The 13,000-nt window shown below is 33.2% G+C and overlaps 1 protein-coding gene across 2 annotated transcripts in view; it reads left to right on the top strand.

The window, feature by feature from the left end:
- Positions 1–13,000, top strand: part of LOC106666099 (dynein beta chain, ciliary-like) — a 29,043-nt gene that overhangs the window by 10,015 nt on the left and 6,028 nt on the right. Inside the window, exons 17-61 of one of the 2 annotated variants that reach the window (XM_014393003.2) lie at positions 36–301; positions 359–390; positions 472–605; positions 663–1,134; positions 1,600–1,724; positions 1,795–2,017; positions 2,073–2,150; positions 2,210–2,407; positions 2,474–2,643; positions 2,715–2,937; positions 3,021–3,187; positions 3,305–3,470; positions 3,534–3,657; positions 3,736–3,884; positions 3,963–4,208; positions 4,322–4,546; positions 4,623–4,849; positions 4,912–5,287; positions 5,346–5,524; positions 5,581–5,716; positions 5,786–5,920; positions 5,981–6,243; positions 6,307–6,508; positions 6,571–6,795; positions 6,851–7,061; positions 7,120–7,247; positions 7,302–7,450; positions 7,511–7,796; positions 7,864–8,052; positions 8,130–8,322; positions 8,394–8,506; positions 8,584–8,777; positions 8,908–9,127; positions 9,184–9,345; positions 9,428–9,627; positions 10,408–10,564; positions 10,639–10,827; positions 10,889–11,128; positions 11,198–11,431; positions 11,493–11,619; positions 11,685–11,818; positions 11,887–12,015; positions 12,134–12,287; positions 12,361–12,503; positions 12,568–12,737. In XM_014393003.2, coding sequence (XP_014248489.1) covers positions 36–301; positions 359–390; positions 472–605; positions 663–1,134; positions 1,600–1,724; positions 1,795–2,017; positions 2,073–2,150; positions 2,210–2,407; positions 2,474–2,643; positions 2,715–2,937; positions 3,021–3,187; positions 3,305–3,470; positions 3,534–3,657; positions 3,736–3,884; positions 3,963–4,208; positions 4,322–4,546; positions 4,623–4,849; positions 4,912–5,287; positions 5,346–5,524; positions 5,581–5,716; positions 5,786–5,920; positions 5,981–6,243; positions 6,307–6,508; positions 6,571–6,795; positions 6,851–7,061; positions 7,120–7,247; positions 7,302–7,450; positions 7,511–7,796; positions 7,864–8,052; positions 8,130–8,322; positions 8,394–8,506; positions 8,584–8,777; positions 8,908–9,127; positions 9,184–9,345; positions 9,428–9,627; positions 10,408–10,564; positions 10,639–10,827; positions 10,889–11,128; positions 11,198–11,431; positions 11,493–11,619; positions 11,685–11,818; positions 11,887–12,015; positions 12,134–12,287; positions 12,361–12,503; positions 12,568–12,737 — 8,463 coding nt within the window. Of the gene's footprint in view, positions 1–35; positions 302–358; positions 391–471; positions 606–662; positions 1,135–1,599; positions 1,725–1,794; positions 2,018–2,072; positions 2,151–2,209; positions 2,408–2,473; positions 2,644–2,714; positions 2,938–3,020; positions 3,188–3,304; positions 3,471–3,533; positions 3,658–3,735; positions 4,209–4,321; positions 4,547–4,622; positions 4,850–4,911; positions 5,288–5,345; positions 5,525–5,580; positions 5,717–5,785; positions 5,921–5,980; positions 6,244–6,306; positions 6,509–6,570; positions 6,796–6,850; positions 7,062–7,119; positions 7,248–7,301; positions 7,451–7,510; positions 7,797–7,863; positions 8,053–8,129; positions 8,323–8,393; positions 8,507–8,583; positions 8,778–8,907; positions 9,128–9,183; positions 9,346–9,427; positions 9,628–10,407; positions 10,565–10,638; positions 10,828–10,888; positions 11,129–11,197; positions 11,432–11,492; positions 11,620–11,684; positions 11,819–11,886; positions 12,016–12,133; positions 12,288–12,360; positions 12,504–12,567; positions 12,738–13,000 lie in introns of both variants that reach the window. The other variant, XM_024229676.1, reaches the window with a different exon arrangement.

Below are 13,000 nucleotides of genomic sequence, written 5' to 3'. Positions count from 1 at the left end.
AAAACTTTTTAATATAAATATTATCTTTTATATAGATATGATCAAATCATAGCTGCGGGTGAAGAAATATACCGCTTGATTGACATTAACTTCCGCCTTTTGCATGATCTCCCAGTGATTGAAAGTGCATCGTCCCTCGATGAGTCTAAAAAAGATGATACTGACATTTCACAGCAACTTTCACAAGGGATGTTGGAAGAAAAAGTAGAAGAAGAGGAAGCCCCAATACCAGTACCACCAAAGATAACTGACATTCATTCATTATCTAGAGGAAGCATTCTTAAAAAGAAAAAAGCTAAAGGTAAAAATTAACAATTAATTTATTGGATGATACTAATTTTAAAATATATTTTATTAGATGAGGATCCAGAATCTTCTGCAACGCTGTTGGTAAATAGGATTAATTATAAATATATAAATGACAGAGAGGAAAATTTAAATTGTTTCAATTGATAATTTAATAATTTATAGGACATGACACTTATTGATGTAGAAGGGTTTGAGGAATTGGAGGAAGAAGCAGAAGAGGAAGAAGAAGAAATAGACGAGGAGGAAGAAGAAGATGTACAAATGCTGCTGTTTGAACGACCGTATATGAGGGCAATGTATGTCTGAACACAGAAAGTAATATTCACAAATGTTAACCAATAATATAATAATAGGTATATGTCAGACCTGTGGAAATCTGCAAGGGGTTATCCACGCCCAAAACCAGAAGATTATGCAATTGTACAACCGAGACCAGAAGAAGTGAAGAAAAAGAAAAAAGAAAAGAAAGAAGGGAAAAAGGGAAAGGCGAAAAAAGCTGGAGGAGGAGGAGGAAAGAAGGGGGGTAAAAAGAAAAAGGGAACTGTTCCGGAAGAAGACGAGAAAAAAGCCAATGAAAAAAAAGGTGGGAAAGGGAAAAAGGTAAAAATAAAAGTGGAAGAAGAGAGGAAAGAAGATGACAAATCCAAAGATAAAAAAAGTATAGATACAATCAGGGACACACGAGGAGTTTCAAAATTAGACCTCCCAATGCTTGATGATGGATTCATCTGGGGTGACAAGAGAGAGGATATGGATGAAGAAAAGAAGGATGTAGTTTTAACAAATGAGGAAGAAAAGCCTTCAACGCCAAAGCCAACTCCTTCTGTAAGTTCTTGTTCAATAGATACTTATTCCAACAGTTTATTTCATATATTATGTTCAACCAACATACAATTTTTTATTAAACAAACAAAACACACATTTTATGCATATTAAGCGTGTTGTATAACACAAAACAAGTTTTAGAGTGAAATGTTTTGAAAAATGTATAAAAAACATGTAGAGATTAGTGACCATTATTCGATAGTTATTCAGATATCGTGAGATGCGGTCGAGTGTGATGTAGGTTTCAGAAAAACATTTTCTTTATCGTGCCAACGTTTCATGTAAACACTGTTTGTAAATCCCAGGCCCTGAAGATGATCTCAATAAAAGATCGAAACGTTGGCATGATAAAGAAAATGTTTTTCTGAAACCTACATCACACCCGACCGCATCTCACGATATCTGTATAAAAAACATTTACATAAGTAATTTTTTTTGTTAATCATATTTAATAATTCATTACAGCAATTGTACAACCAACTCATGGAACAGTTTGCTCTCAATCCTTCAAAAATCAACAGATGGGACCGTTACCTTGATATGGTTGATGACTTTGTTGAAGAAGGTCTTTTGCATGCTGTTGGTGTTGCGTAAGCATTAAAAAAAGAATAAGAAAAATACTGCTTGTCCAGTTTTCTAATTATTTCATTATTTTTATAGAATCGGATACTTTATTGAAGAAATGGCTGCAGGCAACGAACCACTTTTTGAAGTTAAAATGAAACTCCAAGAACCGGATATTATTTTTGAACCCAGTCTCAATGATGATGCAGAAGATCCTAAATCACTTATAGGACTGATGAATTTAATAACTAAAGATCTAAATGCAATGGCACTTCTTGTGCCAAGAATTTCTTATCGAAAACGTGCAGTTACTTATATGGTATTGTCAATAAATTACATAATATTATAAAGAAATAAAATTATCCAATTTTCAGGATGATGTAACTAAAAACCCTGACATAATTAACATGGAGGCTGAAACTATGAAAAAATTTGTCATTGCAATGGCCAAAGTAATAAAAACTTTAACAAAAGAAAACTCGGAGATATAATTAACTTGCTAATTTTTCAGTTGAACTCATATATGCAAGATTTTTATGACTACTCCTATCTCTGGACTACAGATCGTACAGAAAATTTAAGACAGTTCCTAAAGTATAACAAATTACTCACACCTGACGAACTTCAAATGGAAAAAAGAATGCTCGAGGATCCAAATGCTCCTAAGTTGCCCCAAGAGGCGCCAAGACTTGTTGATTTTAAGAATATGGTGGACATTTTTACCTAATACTGTCATAATATGTAGTTTTTTATATATACATATATTTAATTTTAGATTGAACACTATGAAAAACTTTATGCTGAAATTTATGAAATGGACACAACTGATGTCCTTGACGGATGGCTTCGAATAGATTTATCCCTGTTCAAACATGCATTGCTTGACCATTGTCATCAATGGGGCATGCTTTATAAAAACCACCTAAAGAATGACATTATCTTCAAGTGTGTCTTAATTGCCATTTATTAAATTTTCCGTCAGATCATAAATTATGTTAAAAACACCTTTTCCTTAGATTGACCGATTTAAACAAGTTCATAGATGATTCATCAGCAGCTTTGGCAAAGCCATTGGTTAAGGGAGACTACGACGGTCTTGTTGCTGTGATAGGAGTGTTATTGAAAATCAATGAAAGATCTAATGAGGCAGACACGATGTTTGAACCAATGAGAGAAACTGTCGATTTACTCAAAGCGCATGGTGTTGATCTTCCGGAAGATATCATTAATTTACTTGCAGTATGTATACCAGTTTTTGTGTAAAAAATGTAAATATAAACTGTATGATTTTAGAAGAGTAAAATTTTATTGATTCTAATTAGATTATGCCAGAGAGATGGATCAATCTAAAGAAAGTGGCACTTTCTGTAAAAGCAAATGCTGCTCCACTTCTTCAGGAGGAATCAAATACAATCAGGCGTCGTTTGCAATTTTTTGATGTCAGACAACACTTGTATTATGCAGGATTTAAGAAGAAACCATTTTTCTCGTAATCACCACAATTAATAATGTTTAATCTTATAGTTTCATATTACAAAAAATTTTGCAAAATAGTCAATTTTTGACGAGCCAAAAATTCTTATCAAGTACTAACATTTTTTGACAGATGGGGATGTTGGGATCCATACATTGAAATAGACAAATGTGATGTAGAAGTTAAACATTTTGAAGAAATATGCGAACGGTTGACAGAGCAAGCTGGCCTTTTTGAAGTTCCAGTACCAGAATTTAAAATGCTGAAAACATTCAGAAAGGAATTAAAACTTGCAAAAGTATAAAAATGACATCAATCCCCTACAGCAATAAAATAATGTTTATTTCATTTTTTGTAATAGATACTTTGGGATTATATACTGGTTATAAAATCAACTACAGAAGATTGGGAGTCTACTTCTTGGAAAAAGATTGACTCTGAAGTTATGGACATGGAAATGAAGAAATATTCCAAAGAACTCCGATGTAAATTAATTTGCCTTACATTAATAATGAATATGTAGAGAATGCTTTATTCATAAAAAAAATATCGTATCCTTGCAGTGCTTGACAAAACTCTTCGAGAATGGGATCTATACTTTAATCTGGAATCAATTATCAAGAATTTGCTAACAGCCCTCAGGGCTATAACAGAACTTCAAAATCCTTCTATGAGAGAAAGACATTGGAAACAGTTGATGCAAGCCACCAATGTAATTATGATTTTTAATATTGAAGCCGACTTTTTTAGTAATTTATGCCAAAGTCTTCATATACGATTTTCATTTCAGGTAAAATTCACAGTTACGGATACAACAACCCTCAGAGAGCTCCTTGATCTTAATTTACACAAATTTGAAGAAGAAGTGAAAACAATTGTCGACAAATCAGTGAAAGAACAGCAATTTGAGAAAACGTTGACTGATTTGAGGCATACTTGGGCAAATATGGAGTTTGCTTATGAGCCACATGCCAGATCAGGTTGCAAAGTGCTTAAAATTAGTGAAGAAATTGTTGAAACTCTGGAGGAAAATCAGGTAAAATAATAATTACTATAATAAAAATTTACAATATGTGAATGAATACAAATAACAATTTTGTACTCAATCTTTATTTTTGTTACCTGAAAATACTAATATATGATTTTTAGACCGCTCTCCAAAATATGTTGAGCTCCAAATTTGTCTCCTACTTCATCGAAGAAGTAACAGATTGGCAAAAGAAACTCTCGACATCTGATCAAGTAATTCACACCTGGAGTGAAGTACAGCGTACCTGGATGCATTTAGAATCGATTTTCATTGGATCTGATGATATTAGAAAGCAACTACCAGAAGATTCAAAAAGATTTGATAAAATTGATAAAGAATTCAAGGTAATTATCTAATATAAAGTCAATATTATTTTCTTTTTAAATTAAAAATTAGTATACTAATCGCTGAATATTCTAGGCTATGCTCCATGATATTGCAGCCATTCCAAATGTTGTGAAAGCAACAAATAGGCCACATTTACAAGAACGGCTTGAAAATATGCAAGAAGATTTGGCAAAATGTGAAAAAGCACTGTCACAATATTTGGAAACAAAGAGACTGGCTTTCCCTCGCTTTTATTTTTTGTCTTCTGTGGATCTTCTTGATATTCTCTCCAACAGCAACAACCCAGAAGCTGTCTGCAAGTAAGTAAAGTGTTTATATCACTAAATATTTTCATTTTGGCTTTCTTTTTTCCTTTCTTCAGGCACTTGACAAAATTGTACGATTCAGTTTCTAAGCTGAAGTTTAAATCGGATGGGCAAAAAACGACAAAATCAGCCATAGGAATGTGGGCAAAGGATGGCGAATTCGTAACTATTATCGGAAATTGTGAATGTTCTGGCCAAGTTGAAAAATGGTTAAATAACGTGACCAGCGCTATGAGGCGCACATTGAGGAACTGTTTTAATTTTGCCCTACACACTTACGATGACAAACCGAGAGAAAAATGGGTTTTTGATTACCCGGCACAAGTATCTCTTGTGGGTACACAGATTATGTGGTCTATGGAAGTAGAAATCGCTTTTGGAAAATTAGAAGAGGGTTATGAGAATGCTCTCAAAGAATACAACAAAAAACAGGTAATGTTTGGTATATATTTTGAAATTTTTCTTCGTTTTAATAGTATGTTTTGATTAGATAATGCAATTAAACAACTTAATCAATCTAATGTTGGGAGACCTAAGTGATGGTGAGAGACAGAAAATCACAACTATTTGTACAATTGACGTGCATTCAAGAGATGTCATTGCAAAGCTTATAGCCATGAAGGTTGAATCAAACTCTGCTTTCCAATGGCAAGCACAATTAAGACATAGGTAACATCTTCTTCATTGTTTGAATAATTCATTTCTCATGTATTAATATTTTCCAGATGGGATTATAAGATATCTGATTGCTATGTGAACATTTGCGATGCTCAGTTCAAGTACGATTATGAATATTTAGGAAATATCCCTCGACTGGTTATAACCCCACTGACCGATCGTTGCTACATCACACTGTCACAGGTTTTTATTCAGACCAAAAGAAAAACAAAAGATTTTACAGCTAACATAATTTTTTTTTTTTTTTAACAGTCACTTCATTTAGTTATGGGAGGTGCTCCTGCAGGACCAGCCGGTACAGGAAAAACAGAAACAACAAAAGATCTTGGCAAGGGTTTAGGAATGATGGTATATGTATTTAATTGTTCAGAACAGATGGACTATAGGGTAAGAAAGTCAAAATGGTGATTAACGTTGAATTACTAAACAGTGAATCCAAATTTTCAGTCTTGTGGTAATATATACAAAGGCTTGGCCCAGACTGGTGCTTGGGGTTGTTTTGATGAATTCAACAGAATTTCAGTTGAAGTATTGTCTGTAATAGCAACACAAGTTAAAACTGTGCTTGATGCTATTAAGTCAAAGAAGAGAACATTCAACTTCCAAGGTGAAATGATTACATTGATACCAACGGTGGGAATTTTCATCACTATGAATCCTGGATATGCTGGAAGAGCTGAATTGCCTGAAAACTTGAAAGCTCTGTTCAGGTACAGTGATTCAAATTAAATATGTTTTAGTAATAGGTTTAATTGTATTTTATTCGTTTAAAGACCCTGTGCTATGGTGGTGCCTGATTTTGACTTGATTTGTGAAATTATGTTGATCGGTGAAGCCTTCCAAGAGGCGAGAGTTTTAGGAAAGAAGTTTTTGACGTTGTACTCACTGTGTAAAGAATTACTTTCTAAGCAAGATCATTATGATTGGGGTTTAAGAGCCATAAAGTCTGTCCTGGTTATTGCTGGAAAATTAAGAGTAATGTCAAAATAAAATTAAGTATTGTAAGAAATTTTAATTTATTAAATTTCATCTACTAGAGAGCAGATCCTGATATGCCTGAAGAACAGGTGCTAATGAGAGCCTTGAGAGATTTCAACATTCCCAAAATTGTGACAGACGATGTGAACATTTTTATGGGCCTTATAGGAGATCTTTTCCCTGCACTGGATGTACCTAGGAAAAGGGATTTGAACTTTGAAGCTCAAGTCAGACAAGCAGCCCTTGATATGTCCCTTCAGCCTGAAGATGGATTTATCCTCAAGGTAACAATTTATTCAATTTGTAATGAATTAGGATCAATAGATTTTTCCATTTTAGATTTGCCAGCTTCAAGAATTATTTTCTGTACGGCATTCTGTATTTATAATTGGATTTGCTGGTACTGGCAAATCTTGTGTCTGGAAAACACTTTACAAAACTTATGCAAATATGAAAAGAAAACCACATTATAATGATTTAGAACCCAAAGCTGTTACCAACGATGAGCTCTTCGGTATTATCAATCCTCAAACAAGAGAGTGGAAAGATGGTATAAATTTTATAGAGTACAAATGCAATTCAACGGAACTCATGAAAATACTCTACAGGTCTTTTCTCCGTGTTGATAAGAGAGCAAGCCCAGATGTCAGGAGATGGCCCAAAATGGATGGTTATGGATGGAGACATTGATCCTATGTGGATTGAATCTCTCAATACTGTCATGGATGATAACAAGGTCACTATAATTTTTCCCTTTTGTAATTTCTGACTTCATGTTTGATTATTCCAGGTGCTCACGTTAGCCAGCAATGAGAGAATCGCTTTAACACCATCCATGAGACTGTTATTTGAAATCTCCAATTTAAGATCAGCTACACCAGCAACTGTATCGAGAGCTGGAATATTGTATATAAACCCAACCGATTTGGGATGGAACCCGTGAGTAATGCAGTAAATAATTATAAAAGATTTGTTCTTATTATTGAAACATTCTTTCAGTTATGTAGCAAGTTGGTTAGATACAAGATCAAATGAGAGTGAAAAAATGACCTTACAAGTCTTATTTGAAAAATATATCCCTCCAGTTCTTGATGCTAACAAAGCTGGAAAATGGAAAAAAATAACTCCAATACCAGATATAGCACATATACAGATGCTGTGTGTACTTCTGGAATGTCTAATCATACCTGTAAACTGCCCATCAGAGTGTCCTAAAGAATGGTATGAGATATATTTTGTGTTTGCTTGTGTCTGGGCTTTTGGCTCTTCAACATTCAAAGATCAGGTACTAATATTAATTTTTAAGTGATTTTTATGTCTTTAATTAATAATATGTGTTATGCATATTTTAGATAGTAGATTGGAGGATGGAGTTCACAAGATGGTGGATTAATGAGTTCAAAAGTGTCAAATTTCCTGTGGCTGTACAGAGTGGAAACGCTCCAGTATTTGATTACTATATCGACCAAGAATCAAAGCGATTCTTGCCTTGGACGGATAAAATAGTCGATTTTGAACTGGATTATGATATTCCTCTACAAGTGATGTGTTTTCCACAATCTGTTTTAAAACAATTGGCCTGTTAATTAATTAATAATTTGTGTTCAAAATTATGCAGGCTGCATTAGTCAACACATCGGAAACAGCAAGAGTTAGATACTTCCTTGACCTTCTAATGGAACAGCACAGAAACACCATGCTTATAGGAAATGCAGGATGTGGAAAATCTGTTGTCATTTTGGATAAAATGAGTTCACTTAGCGATAAATTTGCTGTCACTAACATAGCATTTAACTTTTATACAACTTCTGGTATAAAATCAAATTAGATATCTTTCATACTTGCATCCATTTTGCCTAATTTCTTTAAATTCCTTTGATAGAATTGCTTCAAAAAGTTCTTGAAAAACCCCTTGAAAAGAAAGCTGGACGAAATTATGCGCCACAAGGGAACAAGCATATGATATATTTTATTGACGATATGAACATGCCTGAAGTTAGTAGTACATAGCCGTTGTACCATGGTTAATTGTATCATTATTGTTTCAAAGCATCGTTGTTTGTAAATTTCAGGTTGATAAATATGGAACTGTACAACCACACACTTTAATTAGACAGCACATGGATTATCAGCATTGGTACGACAGACAGAAATTGACGTTGAAAGATATTCACAATATAATGTTTGTTGCCTGCATGAACCCTACTGCAGGAAGCTTCTCTATTGATGGAAGACTACAAAGACATTTTGCAGTTTTTGCTCTAAGGTACAAAAATTAGCATATTTAAAGCATTATAAACTATCTTCTTAAGTTTTTTTTTATAATCTAAGTAAATTACTGTTAAAATATCAACAACAAAGAATCATCAACTTTTTGTATTTTCTTTTTTCTTTAGTTTTCCAAGTAATGAAGCTTTGAATCACATCTACACAACGCTTCTGTCACAACATCTTCACAATCCAACAAATAAGTTCCAACAAACAGTCATGAAAACTTGTGACTCAGTTGTTAACTGTGCTATTCAATTGCACTTCAAAATGCAACAAACTTTCCTACCGACTGCTATCAAATTCCACTACATATTTAATTTAAGGGATTTAAGCAGTATTTTTCAGGTAGGTATTTCTTCAAACAATCGTTCTATGCCATACATTTGTTTTGTTCCTTTCAGATTATGATCCAAACGAGCGCAGATTGCATTGTAGCTCCAGTCGTGTTGTTAAAGCTATGGATGCATGAAGCAACTCGAGTGTATTGTGACCGGCTCGTAGAACACAAGGACCAGGACCTGTTTCACAAAGTACTTATTGAAACGATAAAGAGAGTTGCTCCTGTGAGTGAAAAAGATTTTTTATATACAAATTATCGATGAAAACTTTGTGAACAAATGCAATAATAAGTACTTACACATTTAGGAATTTGTGGAAGAGGAATACTCTGTAAAACCTTTGCTCTTCTGCCACTTTTCCGAAGGCCTGGGTGATCCAAAGTACATGCCTTGTGATTCTTGGCAGCATTTGAACAAACTGCTGAACGAAGCAATGTCACAATACAATGACATAATTTCAACAATGAATTTGGTTCTTTTTGAAGATGCAATGGCCCACATATGCCGGTAACTTCAATTTCATTATCCTGAAAACTAGAAATTTAAGACAGAAATTTTTCTATAACTTTTAATATAAAATTCAATTTTAAAACAGCTGATAAAACTTAGAATTTCTTACTCTTTTGTTTGAAGGTCTTTGTGGATTTGTTGTTTACTTATCGTTAATTAAGAAATAGTTATTTTAAATATGTGACAATAAATTAAAAATGTTTTTTTAAGAAAAAAAAACTTTTTTTATTTAATATCATTTTTTTCCTCATAAATATCTAGATTTTTTACTTTTCAATTGGTTTCAATAACCAAATAAAAATTGCATAGATAATTTTTGTGCAATACTGATGTAGAAGGAGCAAGTTTTCCCATATTGCTAATAAGCATGGCAGCAATCACCCTTTTTTTACCCCACCCAATTGAACAAAATAATTGCTCCCTCAAATACCCTATCGCATGACAGATTTTAATTCGGGGGTAGAAGGCATACACACGTTATCTCAAATAAGGCCACTCCCCAAGCCCAAAGCCAACAGCCCGAAACTCTGTGGGTTGTGCAAGCATATAAATGTATGTTTCTTGGTCTAAAAAAAAGTTTGTAGTCCTAAACACAGCCTAGATTTTCCGAAGGTTCATTAATTCCATCTTTGGGATCTCAGATTACATTATTAACTACTATAAACCAGAGAATGTATACTATCTATCTTTTTTATTAATTAAATGTCTGTTAATTATATATTTAATTAAAATAAAATCAGTTAAAAAAATATGTAATATAATAAAATGTTTGTGTAGAATAAACAGAGTAATGGAAATGCCAAGAGGAAACGCATTACTTGTTGGCGTGGGAGGTAGTGGAAAGCAGTCATTGTCAAGACTGTCTGCATTTATTTCTAGTCTTGATGCATTCCAAATACAGCTAAGAAAAGGCTACGGTATTCCTGATTTGAAGGTAGATCTCAGCTAAATATCAGAAGTTTTATTATTAGAAATTAAAATTTGACATTTCTCCATTCCAATAAATAGGCTGATATTGCTCAGTTATATATTAAAGCAGGATTAAAAAATGTCGCAATGATGTTCCTGATGACAGACTCGCAAATACCAGAAGAAAAGTTTTTGGTGTCTATTAATGATATGTTGGCCTCAGGTGAAATTCCTGACCTTTTCGCTGACGATGAAATAGACAATATTTGTAAAATTGTCGCCCCAGAGGTAAACATTTTTTTTACACCTCGCCTTTAATTTTAAGCATTAAATATTTTACTTATTTCAGGCAAAAAGTGCAGGGATGAAACAGACTAAAGATGGAAGTTGGTCATTTTACATAGACCGAGTGAGACGAAATATAAAAACAATTTTGTGCTTTTCACCCGTCGGATCAACTCTTAGAGTTAGAGCTAGAAAGTTTCCAGCTTTGGTCAACTGTACAACAATAGACTGGTTTATGGAATGGCCCAAAAAAGCTCTAGAAAATGTGTCTTTCAGATTCTTATTTGATAACGAAAATTTGCCTGTATGTTTTTTGTTCAATTTTTAGACATCCGTTTGTATCCTTTTTTAATCTATATGTTACTTATTTTAGGATCGACTTAAATCGCCTATGTCATTATGTATGGCAGCTATTCATACAAGTGTGAATAACATGTCAAATGCATACTTGCTAAATGAAAGAAGATATAATTATACAACACCCAAATCATTCCTGGAGCTCATTAGCCTTTACACAAAATTGCTAAAAGCGAAATTTAAAGAAAATCGAGACAAAATAAAACGACTTCAAAGTGGTTTACAAAAGCTAATAACTTGCTCAGAAGAGGTAAAAAAAACTAAAATACAACAGGCACATATTTGTATATACATTATTTTTAATGTTTCAGGCAGCATTATTGAAATCAAAATTGAATGACCAAAAGAAAATTGTAGCACAGAAAAATCAAGCTGCTAGTGAGCTTGTGAGGATAGTAGGAAGAGAAGCCGAGAAAGTTGCAAAAGAAAAGGTTTTTGGTATGTAGATGGATAATACAACTAACTCAAGAATTTATTTTGGCAATTTTTTGTCTGCATTACAGCTCAGGAAGAAGAAAGAAAATGTCAAATTATAGAAATTGACGTGTCTATCAAACAAAAAATGTGTGAAGAAGATTTAGAAAAAGCTATGCCTGCACTGGAAGGTGCTGCAGCTGCTCTGGATACTCTAGACAAAGTATTAATACAATCGTTTAAATTGGATGAACAATTGAATAGAGATGAGTTATTAAAACTTTTTTTCAGAAAAATCTAATTGAATTGAAATCCTTTGGTACACCTCATGAAGCAGTTGCAAAAGTTGCTAGTGCCGTGTTGGTTTTGATGTCGAAAGGAGGTAAAGTACCAAGAGACAGAAGCTGGAAAGCATGTAAGGTAAAAATCACTATTTTTCACTCCCTGTCTGTTCATTATATAGATATGTTTTATCATACAAGGTAAAACTTTAGCCCTATTTTTTTATGTTGGTTTAATGAAATAATTGTTTTAATAGGTAATGATGGGTACTGTGGATCAGTTTCTATACAATTTACAAAACTTCAATAAGGAAAATATCCACCCAGAAGTGGTCAAGGCTATTCAACCTTATTTGGCTGATCCAGATTTTGATCCGAAGAGAGTAGTTACTAAATCGTCTGCTGCTGGCGGTACATTTTTTGACTATTTAAAGTGTAATAATAAATGTAACATGTAATATACTTTTAATATACACTCTGTTAGGTCTCTGTGAATGGGTAATTAATATAATGAAATTCCACGAAGTTTGGATGGTGGTTTTACCTAAGAAAAACGCAGAGGCTGCTGCTAGGAATGAGTTGAATCGGGCAAGGGCCAAGCTCGAAGAAATTAATAATAAAATCAATGTAATAATTTATTGTAATTAATCATGTTTTATAATATTTTTGTAACAAAAACCACACTTCACAGAAACTGGAAGAAGAGCTTGGAGCTTTGACAAGAAAGTTTGAACAAGCCGTAGCTGAAAAAATGGCTTGCCAAGCAGAAGAAGAAAAAATGTTGAACTCTATTGACTTGGCAAACAGATTGATAAACGGTTTGTCATCAGAAAACTCAAGATGGAAAGAAACTGTTGTCACGTAAGTCATCAAATCAATTTAGTTCTTGAATAATTAAAAAAAAAATTAAATAAAAATAATATTGGGTTGTCCGGAAAATAATGCAGGATTTTGGTATTAAACAAAAAAAAAGAAACTAGTTACTTTAAAGCAATGTTCTTTAATCAAAATAATTTCCCATACTCTCAATACATTTCTCCCAACGTGTTGGTAACTTATTAATTCCGTCTGAGTAGAATTCAGAATTTTTAGAATTGATAAAGTCAATAAATGCATTTTCCAGT

Source organism: Cimex lectularius, unplaced genomic scaffold, assembly GCF_000648675.2.
Source record: "Cimex lectularius strain Harlan isolate CLEC.00 unplaced genomic scaffold, Clec_2.1 scaffold5, whole genome shotgun sequence".
Lineage (NCBI taxonomy): Eukaryota > Metazoa > Arthropoda > Insecta > Hemiptera > Cimicidae > Cimex > Cimex lectularius.
The sequence above is the reverse complement of the archived record's forward strand: the minus strand, read 5'-3'. Positions and strand labels throughout refer to the sequence as shown.